General features: G+C 57.9%; 1 protein-coding gene across 1 annotated transcript; it reads left to right on the forward strand.

The window, feature by feature from the left end:
- The first annotated feature begins 703 nt into the window (after positions 1 to 703).
- LOC140000217 (latent-transforming growth factor beta-binding protein 4-like) lies at positions 704 to 21,418 on the forward strand. The gene is made up of 13 exons (XM_072030017.1): positions 704 to 734; positions 13,896 to 13,964; positions 14,063 to 14,208; positions 16,121 to 16,364; positions 17,092 to 17,220; positions 17,791 to 17,916; positions 17,995 to 18,120; positions 18,574 to 18,693; positions 18,766 to 18,891; positions 18,974 to 19,099; positions 19,746 to 19,868; positions 19,954 to 20,085; positions 21,411 to 21,418. The coding sequence occupies exons 1-13, from the start codon at positions 704 to 706 to the stop codon at positions 21,416 to 21,418; spliced, it is 1,506 nt and encodes a 501-aa protein (XP_071886118.1).
- The last annotated feature ends 138 nt before the right edge of the window (positions 21,419 to 21,556 follow it).

The following is a 21,556-nucleotide window of genomic DNA, read 5'->3' on the forward strand; positions in this document are numbered from 1 at the left end:
AGATTATCCGGAGTACCATCACACAACACATTTCCCCCTGTACTCGGCTCTGGTGAGGCCGCACCTCGAGTACTGTGTTCAGTTTTGGGCCCCTCGCTACAAGAAGGACATCGAGGTGCTTGAGCGGGTCCAAAGAAGGGCGACGAAGCTGGTGAGGGGCCTGGAGAACAAGTCCTACGAGGAGCGGCTGAGGGAGCTGGGCTTGTTCAGCCTGGAGAAGAGGAGGCTCAGGGGCGACCTTATCGCTCTTTACAGATACCTTAAAGGAGGCTGTAGTGAGGTGGGGGTTGGCCTGTTCTCCCACGTGCCTGGTGACAGGACGAGGGGGAATGGGCTAAAGTTGCGCCAGGGGAGTTTTAGGTTGGATCTTAGGAAGAACTTCTGTACCGAAAGGGTTGTTAGACACTGGAACAGGCTGCCCAGGGAAGTGGTGGAGTCACCATCCCTGGAAGTCTTTAAAAGACGTTTAGATGTAGAGCTTAGGGATATGGTTTAGTGGGGACTGTTGGCGTTAGGTCAGAGGTTGGACTCGATGATCTTGAGGTCTCTTCCAACCTAGAAATTCTGTGATTCTGTGATTCTGTAACACTGAAAGAACAGTCGGGTGATCAGGCCATTTCAGTAGGTGGTTATCAAAGAGAGGTCCTGCTTGACAAATCTGATCTCCTTCTAAGACAAGGCAATGTGCTCAGTGGATGAAGGAATGGCTGTGGATGTGGTCTACCTAACCCTCCGTAAGGCTTTCGACACCTTTTCTCACAGAATTCTCCCGGAGAAACTGGCTGCTCAAGGCTTGGGTGCATGTATGCTTGCCGTTGTGTCCCGCATGTTCGTGGGAAACCCGGTGCTAAATCATTTGTAGACGACCTGATTCTGGGTCAGGGTTCCGTACGTAGCAGAGCAGCTCCCTCGCTGCGATCTATTGAGAGTCAGCCCTTGACACGAGTTTTTGTCACTTTTCGCCCTTGCCACCACCGGGCGGAGGAGGGAAAGGCAAGGGGATGCAGTTGTCACGCGCAGACCTGCGCCTGCCTGCCGTTCACTCGTTCCCCCCTCGGGGGAGAACACTCTCGCTTTTCTCCCTCTTTTCCCTCTTACCCTCTTCCCATCACACGGCCCCACTTCCCCGCTCCACGCGGCATGGATTGGGTCTCTCTCCCGTCTCCTTCCCCGTTTTTTTTCCTCCCCCCCCCCCTTGCCGGGTCTGGGTTGACCTGGCGACTCCGGCTCTCTGTTGGAGAGGGTCCAGAGGAGGGCGACGAAGATGGTGAAGGGCCTAGAGGGGAAGACATATGAGGAGCGGCTGAGGGCGCTGGGCCTGTTCAGCCTGGAGAAGAGGAGGCTGAGGGGGGACCTCATCGCAGTCTACAACTTCCTTGCGAGGGGGAGTGGAGAGGCAGATGACCTATTCTCCGTAATCACCAGTGATAGGACCCGTGGGAAAGGTGTTAAGCTGAGGCAGGGGAAGTTTGGGCTGCACATCAGGAAGAGGTTCTTCACCAAGAGGGTGGTCGCACACTGGAGCAGGCTTCCCAGTGAAGTAGTCACTGCACCAAGCCTGTCTGAATTGAAGAAGCGATTGGACTGTGCACTTAGTCACATGGTCTAAACTTTTGGGTAGACCTGTGCGGTGCCAGCAGTTGGACTTGAACGTTATGGGTCCCTTCCAACTCGGGAGATTCTACGATTCTACGATTATTTCTTCATTATCTCTAATTCAGGAACGTGTGCAATAGTGCAAAGCCACCTACAAATTCCTTTCCCACACAAGACCCACAAGGATCATTGAGTCAAACGCCAGGCTCCACACAGAACCACCCATTATCGGAGGATGTTAGAGCGTTGTGCAAACGCTTGACTTGACTTGACTTCCAGCAGGCTTGGAGCCATGCCCAATGCCCTGGGCAGCTTGTCCCAGTGCCCGACCACCCTTTCAGTGAAAAACCTTTTCCTAACACCCAGCCTCTGCCTCCCCTGTCCCAGCTCCGTGCCGTTCTCTCGGGTCCTGTCACTGTCCCCAGAGAGCAGAGCTCAGCACCTGCCTGTGGTGCAGTTGCCTGAAGTAACTAGGAAAATAAAACTAACATTCACATCTTAAAGAAAATGCACAGCATTGAAAAGGCTTTCAGGGTAGGGCGTAGCTGCATTACCTGAGCATTCCCTAGGCTTCCAACCTTAGATGCTATTGCGCTGGGGGAACCTGGTGTGCTAGCTCTAAGGAACAGCATGGAGCATAGAGTGGAGTGGAGACACCACGGCTAGGCTCTGTGACCAGGTGCGGACTCGATTGTTCCTGTGCACGCTGAGACTGATAAGCTGCACTTTTTGCTACCCTGAGCCAACGACCTGTCATGTTTTGACAAATGCTGTATTCTAATGTACTTTTGCTGGGCAGCTAAACCCCACAACCGCTCTCTCACTCCCCCTCCTTTAGATGAGGAGGGGGAGAAGTAAAGCAAAGAACAACTCACGGGTTGAGATAAGGATAATTTAATTAAAGGGAAATAACTATAATAATTAAATCAAGACTACTATGAACTAAAAATTTAACTAAGGGGAAATAAAAGGGAAAGGGGAAAAGGGAGGGGAAAAGGGAAAATAAAAAGAAGGGAGGAAAACAAACCAACAAAATAAATGAAAGCTATATGGAAGCGCAGAGGAAAGAAATTACTCTCTACTTCCCACAAATGAGCGATGATTGACCGCGTCCTTGAAGCAAGGCCTCAACGCACGCAGCCAGTGTTCCAGAGGAGGACCGACGTCTTCTCAACAAGAGCCCACCCCTCCCCTCTTCTTCCTGTTTCCACCTTTTATTGCTGAGTGTGACATCACATGGTATGGAATATCCCTTTGATCGGTTTAGGTCAGCTGCCCTAGTGATGTTTCTCTCCTCACCTTTTGCCCACCCCCTAGGAGGGTTAGAGAAAGGCCCGATGCTGTGCCACTGCTGCTCAGCAGTAGACACAACACTGGTGTGATTACACTGCTGTTCCAGCTACAAGTCCAGAGTACGGCACTGTATGGGCTGCTGCCGGGAAAGTTAACATTCCAGCCAGACCCAGTACAATTATAATATCATTAAAATGCCAAAACACACCTCCATCCCAAAAGCTCCCTGCTTCCAAGGTGCGACCACCCCTCTCTGAGCATGTGCTCTGAATTTCTCAGAGCCTACTACTTTAAACAGAGACAAGAAACCTTTTCACCAATCCTAACTAAAATATGCTTGACTAGAGTCACTCAAGCTCCACCTCATAAATTGGCCTAAGAGAGAGGGTGTGTCAGGGAAGATACCATTGTTAGGGAAGGTACCATCATTAGGGAAGATACCACCATCAGGGGAGATGCCATCCCAAGGGAATACACCATCCTGAGGACCTCCTGACTCCTGGGATCAGTCGACGGGCTGAGCCTCTCTTCTCGCCCATTGGGACGCCTTTGGGTGAGATTTGAACACTAGGTTATATCGTGTGTCTCTGCGGAAACTTAGGAATCTCTATAGAGTCTTTGTGCCTTGTAACGCGTTCATTTCCAGGCTGCGCACCTGTGCCACCTCTGTATTTCATACATGCGTTATTGGTGAATCTGTGATTGTGATAGTTCAGGACCCTGAATCTGACCGGACCCGTAACGGTTAATCGGCTACACCCCTAAATGCCACACTGCCCCTCTGCTCCCCTCGTGAGGGAGCTGCAGGCCACCAGGAGACCTCCCCTCACTCTCCTCCAGGCTGAATTCTGACACGTATTCAACTTGCTGTCGACCAAAACCCCCAGATCCCTTTCTGCAAGGCTGCTCTCCAGCCTCTTCTGCTGGCCCTAAGTGGAACCCTGGGGAACCCCACTAGGGACTGGTCAACAGCCTGATGCAACCCCATTTCTGTAACCCCTTGAGCCCAACCCATCAGCCAACTTTTCACCCTAAACCGCATGTATTTATCTAGCTGTACAATGGACATTTTGTCCAGAAGGATACTGAGAGAAACAGTACTGAAAACTTGATGGAAATCCAAAACCTGGCATCCCTTGCTCAACTAGACGGGTGATGTTGTCATAAAAGGAAATTAAGTTTGTTAAACAGGACTTTCCCCTCATGAACCTGGGTGGGCTGTGATCAACAACTGCGTTGTCTTTCCGGTGTTCTTCAGTAATGCCCAGAAGAGTTTCTCCGTATTTTTACTAGGCTCTGAAGAGAGACTGGCGGGTCTGTAATTATTGGGCTCTTCTTTCTTGCCCTTCTGGAAACCTGTCACAATGATTGCCAGCCTACAGTCAACTTGGACCTCTCTGGGCTCCCAAGACCATTGAAAAATAATTGAGAGAGGTCTCACAAGGAGATTAGTCGGCCCTCTGAGAACCCTGGAATGAATCCCCTCAGGCCCCGTAGACTCATATGCATCCAGTGTGGGTTTGGCTAGGAGGTTTTTGTTACCGCACTCATGGCCCCCCAACTCTGGGCCCCTTGGGTCCCAGAGCCCATCATTGCTCTTGAAGACAGAGGCAAAAGAGACATTAAATGGCTCTGCTTCGCCTATGTCTGTGTTTGTGAGGTGACCATCCTCAGCAAGTAATGGACCAATGTTTCCTCTAGCCCTCCTTTAGCAGTTCACATCTTCAATACACATATTAATGTATATATCTGCGTTGTTGCCCACACTACTAGCCAGCTTCACCCCTGAGCTTTGCCTGCACCACTTTTCTCCTGACAGAGGCAAACAGCACCTCTGTAGCCCTGCCATGTCACACGACCTCGCTTCCAGTGGCCACACGCTTTCTTTTTCCACTTAAGCTCTAGAAGAAGATCCCTGCTCAGCCAAGCTGGCCTCCTGCCCCGCCTGCTTGACTTCCAACATTTTGGAATCGCCTGCTCCTGTGCTCTTAGGAGGTCGTGCTTAAAAAGATGGACCCCGATACCTTCCAAAACAGCTTCTCAGGGGATCTTCCGAACTAGTTCCCTGAGCAGCCTGAACTCTGCCCTCCCCGTGTCCAAAGTTCACAGAATTGGAGGGATTGGAAGGGACCTCAAGAGATCACAGAATCACAGAATCACAGAATCACAGAATTTCTAGGTTGGAAGAGACCTCAAGATCATCGAGTCCAACCTCTGACCTAACGCCAACAGTCCCCACTAAACCATATCCCTAAGCTCTACATCTAAACGTCTTTTAAAGACTTCCAGGGATGGTGACTCCACCACTTCCCTGGGCAGCCTGCTCCAGTGCCTAACAACCCTTTCGGTAAAGAAGTTCTTCCTAAGATCCAACCTAAAACTCCCCTGGCGCAACTTAAGCCCATCCCCCCTCGTCCTGTCACCAGGCACGTGGGAGAACAGGCCAACCCCCACCTCACTACAGCCTCCTTTAAGGTATCTGTAGAGAGCGATAAGGTCGCCCCTGAGCCTCCTCTTCTCCAGGCTGAACAAGCCCAGCTCCCTCAGCCGCTCCTCGTAGGACTTGTTCTCCAGGCCCCTCACCAGCTTTGTCGCCCTTCTCTGGACCCGCTCAAGCACCTCAATGTCCTTCTTGTAGCGAGGGACCCAAAACTGAACACAGTACTCGAGGTGCGGCCTCACCAGAGCCGAGTACAGCCCCCCGTAGCCACCCATAGCCCCCCGTAGCCCCCCATAGCACCCTATAGCCCCCTATAGCCCCCTGTAGCCCCCCATAGCCCCCCGCATCCCCCCGCAGCCGCCCATAGCCCCCTATAGACCCCCAGAGCCCCCCGCAGCCCCCTATAGCCCCCCGTAGCCCCTAGATCATCGGGTCCAACCCCCCTGCCAAAAGCAGGTGTACTGGCAGTCTTCCTCCTATCGCCAAAGATTATTAAACTCAACTGCTTCGTGATTGCTATGGCCAAGATGGCCGCCCATCACCACTTCACCCACCGCACCCTCTGTGTTCACGAGCAACAGGTCTAGGATGGCACCTTTCCTTGTTGTCTCCCTCAGTAGCTGTACCAAGGAGTTGTCATCAAGGTGTGTGAGGAATCTCCTGGACCTGCTTGTATCAGCTGTGTAGTCTTCCCAGTTAACGTCTGGCAAGTTGAAGTCCCCCATCAGGACAAGGGCAGTTGAGCTAAGAGAGGTCTCTCTTAGTTGCTTAGCGAATAATTCATTGGTATCGCAAACACCCACTGCAACATCCAAGTGATTGCTTTCTCCCTTAATCCTTACCCAGAAGCTCTCGGCCACGTCCTTGTGCCAGCCCCTTGCCTCGCCTGCCCTGCCTATCCTTCCTGAAGAGCCCATACCCGTCCATCACAGCACACCAAGTCTCGCTTGTTCTGGGATGGAGCTGAAGCTTCCAGCTCCTCCTGCTTGTCCCTCATGCTGGGTGCATCGGTGCAGAAACATTCCAAATGTGCTCCAGTGTACCCAGCGTGGCATGGAGCAGGCCGAAGGATCTCGCTAGCGCACACTCCCTCCCATTTTGGTGTGCCACTTAGAAGATTCTGTCAGGACAGAACAATAATGGATGATGCTCAGAGGGCCTTACGGGGCAAGTGAGCTTTCCAGAAACACCTTTTACCCTGATCTCCTGGGAGGCAGCAGACTTCTCCATGGGTTGGGTCAGGCCGGCATATGCGGCCCTCTGTTCTGCTCAGAAGGGAGTCACTTATGACAGTAACCCTTCTCTTCTTCTTGATGGAGGTGGTCGTGATACTGGGGAAGGCTGACTTGCCCTAGAAAACCCCTCCAACCTGGATGGACCTTCATGCACATCATCGTTTGTGTGTCCATTACTTCCAGAGTCTGTTGTTTCAGGGCACCTGAAAGGAAGGTGAGGTAGGCAAGGAGGGGTTCGCCTGCTGCCCCGAGCAGGTCTAAACTTCCATCCCTTCGTCACTGAGATGCACTCCTTCTGCCTGATGGCCAGAGGGTAGGGGATCCTCCATTTCCTCTGCTGTGTCTGCCTGACGCATCTGTCCCAGGGCTGGCACAGTACAGTTCAACCTTCTCCGACTCCCTGGTGCTCCTCAGCCTGCCCACGTCCTCCCGAAGCTCTGCCAGGAGGCTGAGCAGTTCTTCTACCTGGGCGCACCTACCACAGGTGGACTCACAGGATGGGATGTCAGGAAGAATTTCTTCATGCAAAGGGTGGAACCGGCTGCCCAGGGCACTGCTGGAGTCCCAGGCCTGGAGCTATTAAAGAAATAGCTCCTTTAATAGCTCCTTGCACTTCTTGGTGCAGGTGTTAACGGAGCCAACTAGGAAAGGTGCCCTCCTAGACCTGTTGCTAGAAAACAGAGAGGGTCTGGTGGGAGATGTGGTGATTGGTGGCCGCCTCGGTCATAGTGACCATGAAGTGGTTGAGTTCAAAATTTACGGTGACAGAAGGAAAAGTGCCACCAAAACCTCATCCCTAGATATGGGGAAGGCGGACTTCAGGCTGCTCGGGGAACTAGTCAGCAAGGTCCCCTGGGAAGCTGCTCTTGAAGGCCTTGATGTCCACCACTGCTGGTCACTCTTTAAGCGATGCCTCCTAGAAGCACAAGATCAGGCAATTCCTAAATATCACAAGTCAGGCAGGCGGGGCAGGAGGCCGTCGTGGCTGACCAGGAACATTCTAATGGAGATTAGGCGGAAACAGAGAGTGTTTCGCTACTGGAAGGAGGGCCAGGTGACATGGAAAGAATACAGGGATGCTGTTCGTGTCTGTAGGAAGAAAATTCGTGTGGCTAAAGCACACCTAGAGTTGAAGCTGGCTGTGTCTGTGAGAGAAAATAAAAAGGGTTTTTTTAGATATGTGAATGGAAAAAGGAGAACTAAAGAATACATAGGGCCGCTCCTTGATAGGGAAGGTCTTCTCACAGACGATGACATAGGCAAAGCAGAGACGCTTAACGCCTTCTTTGCCTCTGTCTTCAATGCCGATGATGGGCTTCGGGACCCAGGGTGCCCCGAGCTGGAGGACCGGGACGGTGGGGATGACAAACTCCCAACCGACCCTGAACGTGTGCGGGATCTGCTACTCCACCTGGATCCCTACAAGTCCATGGGTCCGGATGGGATTCATCCCCGGGTGCTGAAGGAGCTGGCGGACGTCATCGCGGAACCTCTCTCAATTATTTTTCAACGATCCTGGGAGTCTGGAGAGGTCCCGGTAGACTGGAAGCTGGCAAATGTTGTGCCGATTTTCAAGAAGGGTCAGAAAGAAGACCCTAACAATTACAGGCCTGTCAGTCTCACATCAGTGCCTGGTAAAATCATGGAGAAGATGGTTCTCGAACGTATTGAGGCGCGCCTGGGGGACAATGCAGTCATTGGTCCCAGCCAGCATGGGTTTGTGAAGGGTAGGTCCTGCCTAACTAACCTGATTTCCTTTTATGATAAGATCACCCGTATGGTGGACCAAGGGAAACCAGCTGATGTGATTTTTTTGGACTTCAGCAAGGCTTTTGACACGGTTTCCCATAGGATCCTACTGGACAAAATGTCCACCATACAGCTAAATAAAAACATCATACGATGGGTGAGCAATTGGCTAACGGGCAGGGCCCAAAGGGTTATGGTGAATGGTGCTGCGTCAGGCTGGCGGGCGGTCACCAGTGGGGTCCCTCAAGGCTCCATTTTAGGGCCGGTACTTTTCAATATTTTTATAAACGATCTGGATGTAGGAATAGAAGGCATTTTGAGCAAGTTTGCTGATGACACCAAACTTGGAGGAGTTGTGGACTCTGTTGAGGGTGGAAAGGCCTTGCAGAGGGATCTGGATAGGTTGGAGAGCTGGGCGATCACCAACCGCATGAAGTTCAATAAGAGCAAGTGCCGGGTCCTGCACCTGGGACGGGGAAACCCTGGCTGCACGTACAGACTGGGCGAGGAGACGCTGGAGAGCAGCCTAGAAGAGAGGGATCTGGGGGTCGTGGTAGACAACAAGTTGAATATGAGCCGGCAGTGTGCCCTGGCAGCCAGGAGGGCCAACCGTGTCCTGGGGTGCATCAAGCACGGCATCGCTAGTAGGTCGAGGGAGGTGATTGTCCCGCTCTACTCTGCGCTGGTGCGGCCTCCCCTCGAGTACTGTGTGCAGTTCTGGGCACCACAGTATAAAAAGGACATGAAACTGTTGGAGAGTGTCCAGAGGAGGGCTACGAAGATGGTGAAAGGCCTGGAGGGGAAGACGTACGAGGAACGGCTGAGGGCACTGGGCCTGTTCAGCCTGGAGAAGAGGAGGCTGAGGGGAGACCTCATCGCAGTCTACAACTTCCTCGTAAGGGGGTGTCGAGAGGCAGGAGACCTTTTCTCCATTAACACCAGCGACAGGACCCGTGGGAACGGAGTTAAGCTGAGGCAGGGGAAGTTTAGGCTGGACATCAGGAAGGGGTTCTTCACAGAGAGAGTGGTTGCACACTGGAACAGGCTCCCCAGGGAAGTGGTCACTGCACCGAGCCTGACTGAATTTAAGAAGAGATTGGACTGTGCACTTAGTCACATGGTCTGAACTTTTGGGTAGACCTGTGCAGTGTCAAGAGTTGGACTTGATGATCCTTAAGGGTCCCTTCCAACTCAGGATATTCTATGATTCTATGATTCTATGAAATGCGTGGACTTGGCGCTAAGGGCCGTGGTTTTGTGGTGGGCCTGGTGGTGTTAGCTGACGCTTGGACTTGAGCTGAAGGCCCTTTTCCAAGCGCAAGGGTTCTGTGACTCTTTCACTGGTTGAGTAGGCGCCATGCAGTCACCGGGCCCAGGGAAAAGACGTCCTTGGTGGCCTCCAAGTTAGCTCAGCGTCATGGCACCGAGTCACTGTGAAGGAGCTGCTGGAATAACGAGACAACAACCTAGTTCTATTAAAATATATATTGCTCTTTTGAGGACTGCTGCGGGGCTAGCAGCAACACAGCAGTGGAAATCTCCGTCCTGACATTGCCTTATGCCTTGACATCAGGATCAGGGTGGTTTGAACTGCCAGGGAACGGACCATGGGTTCCGGGTCTTTATATGAAGGCTGGAGGACTGCAAAAGAAAGAAGAGCAGAGATGAAAACCCACTCCTTGCAGAGATCCCCAGGCATCCCCTGCAGAGCATGCCAGCCCCACTCGACTCTTCCCCAGGCCAGGAGGAGCAGGAGGGACAAAGGAATCCGTTGAAAGCTGCTGCTCAGCAATGTCCCAAATGCAGCCACCAGTCCTTCCCCACCTGCGCACCACAGGTCAAGTGGGGCACCTTCACAAGCTGGTTCCCTCACCACCTGCCTCCATCCCTTGGGAGGATTCACACACTCCAGGAATCTCCTGGACTCTTTCCTCTCGCTATTGTGCTTCCCCATGAGAGCAAGGGCTAGCAATCGTGACCCTGCTCCTAGCTGCTTGTAGGCTGTCTCATCTCCCTCTTCGTCCTGGTTGCGTGCTCTACAACAGGCTCCCACCTTCTGTCAGCCTTACTGCCCTTTCCCCTGACTCTTCCTCAGGGACACTCAACCCTTTCAGCGGCACTGCCCAGCTCCAGGCTGGGAGGCCATTCCCTGACACCACAGGCTACCCCGTCTCCTCTCCCTCGTTCCTATGGCTGCATTGCTCCTCCGCCCCAAAGCATTTCCCTGGAGCAGGGCAAGGCACGGGGGCCTCTGCCGCTGTCCCCCCAGCCCTAGCACACCCCCCACTGCCCTCACTCACCGCTGAGGATTTCATTCAGCTTCTCCTCGCTCTGGTCCTCGCAGTAGCGCGCAGCAAGACCTAGACACAGAGACCCCATCAGAGCCCCGCTCCCCAGCACGCTCCCAGCAGCGCAGCCCCTGGCCTGGCCAGCCAGGCTGTGCCCCCTCCTGCACCCTGGAGCAAGGGCCCAGTCGGGGGGCTCTGGGGGCAACAGGGCTGTGCCTCACTGCCAGGGAAGTGCCTGGGGCTGCCAAAGGCTGCCCCAAGAGGGACCCAGGGGCTGGGCTCACCAATGAATCTGACGGCCTCAAGTCGCAAGTCGGTCTGAGTGTCCTGCAGGTAGGGCTGGCTCTGCTGCAGGTATTCTTCTACTCTGCCTCTGTCCTGCTGCAGCTGGAGAGAGAGAGAACGCAGGGTCACGGGGCTTGCACACCCTCTCCAGGGTCTCCTCCAGCATTCTGGGGGCAGGGAGGGCAGAGGGGCCTGCAGAAGAGCCCCCTGGGGCTCTGTGCTGGCAGGAAGGGAGCGAGGATGCGGCTGCAGGCAGCGGGCTCTGGCCGGGCGCGTTTGCCCAGCTGGGGCAAACCAAGTTGGGTCCTTACCAAGCACTCCCCGATCCTCCACGTCTGTTCTGTCTGGGCCAAGCGCTTGAGCTCCTTGCGTCGCAGAAACTTTGCAGCCACGGCGAGAGCTTCCCCAGAGGCCTGCGGAGCAGCAGAGGTTGGGAGGTAGCAGCACAGCCTTGGGAAGGAGACCCTCTGTCCCCTCCTCTTGGCAGGGCTGCGAGCCTTTCCCAGCGCGTTATGGGAGGCTGTGGTGGGGGGCAGCGTGCACTGGGTTCAGTGGCCAAGGCAAGGCCACGGGACAGCCACCATCGGAGGCAGCTCACAATGAGAGAGATCCCAGAGATCACAGCAAGAGATCAGAGGCTGGACTCGATGAACTTGAGGTCTCTTCCAACCTAGAAATTCTGTGATCCCCCAGAGCAACCCTGTGGCATCAGCACACCCTTGCCCACATAACTGCTCAGCTCTGAGATCTGTACCTTTGCTACGCTCTCACTCTGGTCTCTCATGTGAAAGTAGAGTGGGAGAAGGCTCCTGTGAACTGTCCTCTTCATTTTCTTCGTCCTTTGCCGCAGCACAGCCTCCACCACGGTTTGGAAGAGGCAGATGGAGTGCTCCCGCACCTGGCTGGACGCCTGGCAGGGAGGAGGACAGGAGGAATTTCAGCATTAGCGTGGCCGATGTGAAGGGAGCTCCCAGCACTGTGAGATGCTTCAGCGCTGGATCCTTCCCAGAGGAGCTGCTCAGGGGCAGCTGCAAGGCCTGGTGCCTGTGAAGGGCAACGCAATCGGTTGCCATCGCAGGCTGCCCGCCAGCCACCCCACTTTCGCCACCAGCCGCACCAGCCATGCCCAAGCAGAGCTCCCCAGTGTTATAAGTTGCCCCCTTAATTAATTTTCAGAGAGCATTGCATTAATAATAGAAAGGAAGTTATTGAGTAAGCAACAGCAAGCAAAACAGCGCTGGGCGGCAACGGAGTCTCGGCTCCACCAACGGCACGCACCTCACCCCCCCCAGGGTCCCTTTTTATATCTTGGTAATTCCGGGATTATGCAGCACATCCTGGTATATTCTGCGACTGTGTGCACTGTTGCTAGGGGGTCGTCTCTGTCCCTCTGGTGGTCGTGAAGATGAAGGCCGTAGTCTTCCTCGGCGTTGTGGTTCAACTTCTTTTTTTAGTTGGTCATGTTGGCCCAGCGTGAGACAGGAAGGCAAGATGTTGATACACTAGTTTAACAACTTATCAGGAGATGGTTACATGAGCTTTGCAGCAGGGTCTTTGAACGAAAGAGGCAACTGAGATGCAGAAGGAGAGAAGGGGAGGGGGTTCTCTTTTTTGTTACATTAAGCAAAAGAATTTTCATAGTGTCTAGCCAAGTATTATCCAGCTCCTTACTTCAGCAGGGAGCCTTCGCAACTCCCGCTCCTCAAACGGAACTCCTTGTTTTTATAATACAAAAGACAATGAACAAACATTTATTGTGTATTACATGGTGAGGCCGCCCCTCAGGTGCTGTGCTCAGCTTTGGGCCCCTCAGTACCAGAAGGACATCGAGGCCCTGGAGTGTGCCCAGAGCAGGGCTACAAAGCTGGGGAAGGGCCTGGGGCACAAGTCCTGTGAGGAGCGGCTGAGGGAGCTGGGGGTGGTTGGTCTGCGGAAGTGGAGGCTCAGGGGAGACCTCATTGTACTCTACAACTTCCTGAAGGGAGGTTGTGATGAGGAGGGGGTCAGCCTCTTTTCTCAGATAACTAATGATAGGACTTGAGGAAATGGCCACAAGTTGTGCCTGGGGAGATGGGGGACATGGGGATGGGGATGGGGACTTGGGGGCGGGGATGGGGACATGGGGACAGGGATGGGGACATTGGGATGGGGACATGGGGATGGGGACATTGGGGTGGGGATGGGGACATTGGGGTGGGGACATTGGGGTGGGGACATTGGGATGGGATGGGGACATTGGGGTGGGGATGGGGACATGGGGATGGGGACATTGGGGTGGGGACATTGGGATGGGGATGGGGACATTGGGGTGGGGATGGGGACATGGGGATGGGGACATTGGGGTGGGGACATTGGGGTGGGGACATTGGGATGGGATGGGGACATTGGGGTGGGGATGGGGACATGGGGATGGGGACATTGGGGTGGGGACATTGGGATGGGGATGGGGACATTGGGGTGGGGATGGGGACATGGGGATGGGGACATTGGGATGGGGATGGGGACATGGGGATGGGGACATTGGGGTGGGGATGGGGACATGGGGATGGGGACATTGGGGTGGGGACATTGGGATGGGGATGGGGACATTGGGATGGGGATGGGGACATGGGGATGGGGACATTGGGGTGGGGACATGGGGATGGCACCGTGAGCACGGGGAGGTGGCCGAGGATGTGGGGCTGGGGACGTGGTGGGGACACGGAGGGGGACCTGGGGATCCAGGTGGGGACATGGGGACGTGGGGGGGGACATGGGGACACGGGGGGGGTCCCGGCGCCCCCCGACCCCCCCGCCCCGTGCAGTGCAGCTCGCCCCTGCCCGGTCTGCGCACCCAGGACGTCTGCTGCCGGGGGGCCGGTGTGGCCTGGGGGGTGCACGAGTGCCAGCCCTGCGACGCCGACCCCCGTAAGGCAGCGGGGTTTTTTTTGGGGTTATGGGGTTGGGGGGGGTTCTGCGGTGTGTGGGGGGGGCTCACTTTGTCCCCCCCTCCCCCCCCCCCATTTGCAGCGAACCCCCCCGCCGTGGGGCAGCACCCCTGCCCCAAAGGTTTCCGCCGCGCCAACGGCTCCTGCGTGGGTGAGTTTGGGGAGATTTATTTTTGGGGGGGTTAAAAGGGGATGGGGGGGGTTTTGGGGTGCTGACCCCCACCCTGTGTGTGTGCGTCCCCCCCCCAGATGTGGATGAGTGCCAGGAGGGGGGGTTCTGCAAGAACGGGCTCTGCACCAACACCCGGGGCAGCTTCGCCTGCCTCTGCCACGAGGGCTTCATCCTGGACTCGTCCCGGAGCAGCTGCATCTGTGGGATCGGGATGGGATTGGGGGTGGGGTTGGGGGTGGGGTTGGGGTTGGGATTATGGGTAGGGTTGGGGTTGGGATTGGGATTGGGATTGGGATTGGGATTGGGGTTGGGGTTGGGGTTGGGGCTGGGATTGGGGTTGGGGTTGGGATTGGGATTGGGGTTGGGATCGGGATGGGATTGGGGGTGGGATTGGGATTGGGATTGGGGGTGAGGTTGGGGTTGGGGTTGAGATTGGGGTTGGGGTTGGGGGTGGGATTGGGGATGAGGTTGGGGTTGGGATTATGGGTGGGGTTGGGATTGGGATTGGGATTGGGGTTGGGGCTGGGGTTGGGGTTGGGATTGGGATTGGGATTGGGATTGGGATTGGGATTGGGGTTGGGGCAGGGGCTGGGGCTGGGGCTGGGATTGGGATTGGAATTGGAATTGGGGTTGGGGTTGAGGTCGGGGCAAGGCCTGGAATTGTGGTAGGGATTGGGATTGGGGTTGGAATTGGGATTAGGGTTGGGATTGGGATTGTGGTTGGGATGTGGATGGGGATGGGGTGAGGAGGGAGTAGGGGTTGGGATTGGAGTTGGAGTTGGGATTGGGAGGGGATGGGGATGGGATGGGGATGGGGGTGGTCTGAAATGGAATAGGGATTGGGATTGGGATTGGGATTGGGATTGGGATTGGGAGGGGATAGGGAAGGGAAGAGGAAGGGGAAAGGATTGGGGTGGGATGGGGATGGAGTAGGATGAGGTGGGATTGGGATGGGAACAGGATGAAATGGGATTGGGGTTAGGACCAGGACTAGGACTGGGATTGGGATTGGGATTGGGATTGGGATTGGGATTGGGGTTTTGGGGTTGGGATTGGAATTGGGGTTGGGATTGGGATTGGGGTTAGGACCAGGACTAGGACTGGGATTGGGATTGGAATTGGGGTTGGGATTGGAATTGGGGTTGGGATTGGGATTGGGGTTAGGACCAGGACTAGGACTGGGATTGGGATTGGGATTGGGATTAGGGTGACCGGTACCACCCCCCCGCCCCCCCCCCCCCCCAGCCCACCAGGTGATCTCGGAGGCGCGGGGGCCATGTTACCGGGTGCTGCGGGAGGGGCGCTGCGCGCTGCCCACCCTGCGCAACATCACCCGCCAGATCTGCTGCTGCAGCCGCGTGGGCAAGGCCTGGGGGCCGGCGTGCCAGCGCTGCCCCCCCTTCGGCTCCGGTGAGCCCCCCCGGGACCCCCCCAACCCCTTGGGATCCCCCCAAAAAAAACCCTTTAGGGCGGACCCCCCCCAAAAAAAACAAAAACCCTTTGGGGAGCCTCCGTTTCATGGGATTTGCACCCAAAGCCACGGGCTCACCCTTTGGAGGGGGGTTTTTTTTGGGGGAGGGGGGTAATTTTTTTTGGGGGGGGGTCCATTTTGACACCCCCTCCCCCCCCTTCAATTGCAGAGGGGTTCAAGGAGATCTGCCCCGCCGGCCCCGGCTACCACTACTCGGCCTCCGACCTGCACTACAACACCCGCTACCTGGGCCAGGACCTGCCCCGTGTCCCCCTGGGGCGTCCCCGTGTCCCCTCCCCAGCTGGGACCGCCGCCCGTGAGCCCCTTGTCCCCCCCGCTTTGTCCCCCCCCACCCCCCCGGCTGCCAGGACCCCCCCTCACCCCATTGCTCTGCCCCACAGCTCGCTGGCGCCCCGGTCGGCCGCCCCCCAGCAGGTCACCGCCTGTCCCCGAGGTGCCACCGCGGGTCCCCAAGGTGCCACAACGCGTCCCTGAGGTGCCACCACGCGTCCCACACGTGCCACCGCGTGTCCCCGAGGTGCCACCACGGGTCCCCGATGTGCCACCACGTGTCCCCGAGGTGCCACAACGCATCCCCGAGGTACCACCACGTGTCCCCGAGGTGTCACCACATGTCCCTGATGTGCCACCACGTGTCCCTGAGGCACCACCGCATGTCCCTGAGGTGCCACATGTCCCCAAGGTTCCACAGCGGGTCCCTGAGGCGCCACAACGTGTCCCCGAGGTGCCACCAGACGTCCCCGAGGTGCCACAACGCGTCCCCGAGGTGCCACCGCGCATCCCCGAGGTGCCACCACCAGCCCCCGAGGTTGTCATCGTGCCTCGACCCACCCTGGGGCTGCTGGGACCCCTCCCCACGCCACCCGGCCCGGAGGGTCCGGCACCAGGTAGGGCTGGGGCACTTGTGCACGGCTGCACACGTGTGTGCACCGTTGCACGCATGCATGGTTGCAGATGTGCGCAGGGTTGCACTGTGTGCAGCTGTGTGCGTGCATTTTATTTTATTTTTTGCACGTGTGGTTACGCTCTGCGCCGTTGCACATACACATCTCAGCACAGGCGTGCAAGGTCACACGTGTGTGCATGTGGCTGTGCACTTGTGCATGGTTGCATGCTTGCATGGCTGCATGTGTGCAGTTGCATGTGCACGTGTGCTCAGTTACATGTGCAAGCAGTTACGTGTGCAATTTGCATTTATTCAGTCTCATTTGTGCACAGTTATAGGCGTGCACAGTTACACACGTGCGTGTTACACGTGTGCACACCATTGCAGGCTTGCCCAGCTGCATGCAGCTGCAGTAGCACGTGTGCATCTCATGCATGCACAGCTAAATATATTGTGCACGTGTGCACGGTTTGCATGCATGACTATTTGCACACGTGTGCACGGCTACATGCATGCCTGCTTACACACGTGTGCACAATGCCTACTTACACACGCCTACACGTGTGCATGTGTCCTGTATGCCTATTTGCACACATGTCCACAGTTGCATGCATGCTTGATTGCACACACGTGCACAGTGTGCATGCGTGCATGTTTGCACAGGTGTGCACAGCTGCACGCCTGCCCGTTTGCACACACATGTGTTACTCACGTGTGCCCGCTTGCAGCCGCCGGCAGCGTGTGCGAGCGGAACCCGCGGATCTGCGGCCCCGGGCGCTGCGTCCCGCGCCAGGGCGGCTACACCTGCCTGTGCCACCCCGGCTTCTGGCTCAGCACCCAGGGCACCCACTGCATCGGTGAGCGGCGCCCGGCCCCTCCCTGGGCACCCATGTCCCCATGCACCCACCTCCCCCTGCACTCATTTCCCCGTGCGCCCATTTCCCTGTGCACCCACCTCCCTGTGCACCTGTTTCCCCATGCACCCACCTCCCCATGCACTCACCCGTTTCCCCGTGCACCTATTTCCCCGTGCAGCCACCCATTTCCTCATGCACCCATTTCCTCACGCACCCATTTCCTTCTGCACCCATTTCCCCATGCGCCCACCTCCCCATGTACCCACCCATTTCTCCGTGCACCCATTTCCCCATCTATCCACTTCCTTGTGCACCCACCTCCCCGTGCACCCACCTCTCCAAGCCCCAATTTCCCCCTGCCCCCATTTCCCCATGCACCCGTTTCCCCACGCACCCACCCATCTCTCCATGCCCCCACCTCCCCGTGCCCCCATTTCCCCCTGCCCCCATTTCCCCGCGCACCCACCTCCCCACTCCCCTCTCCCCCTTCCCTCCCACCCACCTCTCCATCCGTCCCCGCTCCTGTCCGTCCGTCTGTCCCCATTGCCGTCCGTCCCCCCGCCTGCCCAGACGTGGACGAGTGCCGGCGCAGCCCCCGGCCCTGCGCCCCCGGCCGCTGCGAGAACACGGTGGGGAGCTTCCGCTGCGTCTGCGGCCCCGGCTACCGGCCCGGCCCCGGCGGCACCGACTGCCAAGGTCAGCAGGGACGGGGGGGGGACAGAGGGGGACAATGGGGACAACGGGGATGGGGCTGAGGTGGCCGTGTCCCCGTAGATGTGGATGAATGCGCCCAGAGCCCCTCGCCCTGCGCCCAGAGCCGCTGCGAGAACTTGCCCGGTGGCTACCGCTGCGTCTGCCCGGCCGGCTACCAGGCCAGCACGCCCACGGGACAGTGCCAGGGTGAGCGGGGACACGGGGGTGTGGGGACACCGGGCTGTGGGGACACTGGGTGTGGGGACACCGGGGTGTGGGGACACCAAGGGTATGGGGACACCAAGGGTATGGGGACACCATCTGCGTGTTCAACACCCATGGGGTCATCGTTCATGGGGTCACCATCCATTGGGTCAGCAGCCATGGGGTCACCATGCCATAGTGTTGCCAGCCACGGGGTTAAACATCCATGGTGAACCCATCCATAACCTCCCAATACGTGGTGTCCCCATGCGTGGTGTCCCCATGCGTGGTGTCCCCATCCATGGAGTCCCCATCCATGGTGAACCCATCCATAACCTCCCAATACGTGGTGTCCCCATCTGTGGTGTCCCCATCCGTGGTGTCCCCGTCCGTGGTGCCACCACCCACGCCCTCCCCGCGGTGCCACCACCGCCGCCCCCTCTCCGTGCCGCGCAGACATCGACGAGTGCGAGAACCACCTGGCCTGCCCCGGCCAGGAGTGCGCCAACACGCCGGGCTCCTTCCAGTGCCGGCCGTGCCGCGACGGCTTCGAGCTGCACCATGGGCGCTGCGCAGGTACCCGCGTCCCCCCACGTCCCCCCTGTCCCCCCGAGGGGGGGGCCAACCCTTAATTGTGCCACCCCCTAGACGTGGACGAGTGCGCCACGGGCTCGCCCTGCGGTCCCCACGGCCGCTGCAGTAACACCGAGGGCTCCTTCCACTGCCAGTGCCGGCGCGGATACCGGGTGGGTGCCGGCGGCGCGCCATGCGCGGGTGAGTGGTGGGGGCGGCGTGGGGATGGTGCCGTGTCCCCCCCACACCCGACGGCCCCCCCACGGCCCCCATCTGCCCACAGATGTCAACGAGTGCCTGGAGGGCGACTTCTGCTTCCCCCACGGCGAGTGCCTCAACACCGAGGGCTCCTACAGCTGCCTCTGCGCCCAGGGCTATGCCAGCACCCCCGAGGGCACCGCATGCGTTGGTCAGAGCCCGGCATGGTCCCGGTCCCTGTCCCTGTCCCTGTCCCTGTCCCCGTCCCCATACCCATCCCGGTCCCATTGCAGTCCCCATTCTCATTGTGGTTTCTATTCCAGTTGCGGTTTTTTAGTCCCAGTTAATCTACTCAGTCCCATCCCCGTGCCTATCCATGTCCCCATCCAATCCCAATCCTATCCCCATCCCAATCCCATCCCCATCCTATCCCATCCCAATGTCTCTCCCTGTCCCCATCCCATCCCACCCCAATCCCAACCCCCATCCCATCTCTGTCTCCATCCATCCCCATTCCCACCCCAGTCCCCATCCCCATCCCAATCCCATCCCCATCCCACCCCAATCCCATCCCCATCCTACCCTTTTTCCACCCCAATCCCAATCCCACCCCAATCCCATCCCATCCCTTTTCCACCCCATCCCCATTTCCATCCCAATCCCAATCCCACCCCAGTCCCATCCCATCCCACCCCACCCCTCCACCACCCACCCACGCATCCGGGTACCACGGGGTGCCACCAGCCCCTTGTGTCCCCCTCTTTCCCCGTATCCCCCCTGCCCCCGTGTCCCCCCCCTGTACCCACGTCCACCCCGTGCCCATGTCCCCCCCGTCCTCACCCCGTGTCCCCCCCCAGACGTGGACGAGTGCCAGCGCGGGGACGTGTGCCGGGGCGGCCGCTGCGCCAACACCGACGGCGCCTTCGAGTGCCACTGCCCCGCCGGCTTCCGCACCGACGCCGAGCGGGCCCAGTGCCACGGTGAGGGGCTGGGGGGTTGGGGGGGGGGGGATTTTGGGTGCCCCCCACCCTGGGGCTGGCGGCGAGGGTGGCCCTGTCCCCGCAGATGTGGACGAGTGCCAGGAGCACGGGGCCGAGTTGTGTGGGGCTGAGCGCTGCGAGAACTTGCCCGGATCCTACCGCTGCGTGCCCGCCTGCCAGCACGGCTACCGGCCCCGGGACGGCGGGGGGTGTGAGGGTGAGCGGGGATTGGGATTGGGATTGGATTGGGATTGGGTTGGGTTGGGGTTGGGGGTTGGGGTTGGGGATTGGGATTGGGATTGGGATTGGGATTGGGGTTGGGGTTGGGGTTGGGGTTGGGATTGGGATTGGGATTGGGATTGGGATTGGGATTGGGATTGGGGTTGGGGTTGGGGTTGGGGTTGGGGTTGGGGATGGAGATAGAGACCAATAGTGGATGGGTTTAGGGACTGGGATTGGGATGGGGATGGGAGGGGATGGGATTGGGGTGGGATTGGGATGGGGATGGGAGGGGATTGGGGTGGGGATGGGAGGGGATTGGGATGGGATTGGGATGGGATTGGGATGGGATGGGGATGGGGATGGGAGGAGATTGGGGTGGGGATGGGATGGGGATGGGGATTGGGATTGGGGTTGGGGTTGGGATTGGGGTGGGGATGGAGATAGAGACCGATAGTGGATGGGTTTAGGGACTGGGACTAGGATGGGGATGGGAGGGGGTGGGATTGGGGTGGGATTGGGGTGGGGATGGGATGGGGATGGGAGGGGATGGGATTGGGGTGGGATTGGGATGGGGATGGGATGGGGATGGGAGGGGATGGGATTGGGGTGGGATTGGGATGGGGATGGGATGGGGATGGGATGGGGATGGGATTGGGATTGGGGTGGGGATGGAAATGGAGACTAATAATGGATGAAAATAGGGACTGGGACTGGGACTGGGACTGGGACTGGGACTGGGACTGGGACTGGGACTGGGATGGGGATGGGGATGGGAGGGGATGGGAGGGGATTGGGGTGGGGATGGGAGGGGATGGGATTGGGGTGAGATTGGGATGGGGATGGGAGGGGATGGGAGGGATTGGGGTGGGGATGGGATGGGTTGGGATGGGATGGATGGGATGGGGATGGGATTGGGGTGGGGATGGAAATGGAGACTAATAATGGATGAAAATAGGGACTGGGACTGGGACTGGACTGGGAACTGGGACTGGGACTGAGACTGGGACTGGGACTGGGACTGGGACTGCGACTGCGACTGGGACTGAGACTGGGACTGAGACTGGGACTGGGACTGGGACTGGGACTGGGACTGGGATGGGGATGGAATGGGTTTGGAATGGGGATGGGGGTGGGATTGGAACAGGATTGGGATGGGGATGGAGATGGAGACCGATAATGGATGAAAATAGGGGGTGGGATTGGGATGGGATTAGGGTGAGATTGGGATGGGGTTGGGGATGGGATGGGAATGGAGACAGGTCCAGGGACCAGAACGGGACGAGGATGGGGACTGGGACAGGGATGGGAACCCGCACACAGGGCTGTGATGCGCACGGGGCTCATCCTGCCCGGGGCCGTGGTCCCCATCATCCCCCACCCCACCTTGTCCCCCCCCCATGCTTGGGGTCCCCCCGGTGTCCCCGCAGATGTGGACGAGTGCCAGGAGCATGGGGCCGAGTTGTGTG

This window comes from Anas platyrhynchos, chromosome 33 (assembly GCF_047663525.1).
Source record: "Anas platyrhynchos isolate ZD024472 breed Pekin duck chromosome 33, IASCAAS_PekinDuck_T2T, whole genome shotgun sequence".
Lineage (NCBI taxonomy): Eukaryota > Metazoa > Chordata > Aves > Anseriformes > Anatidae > Anas > Anas platyrhynchos.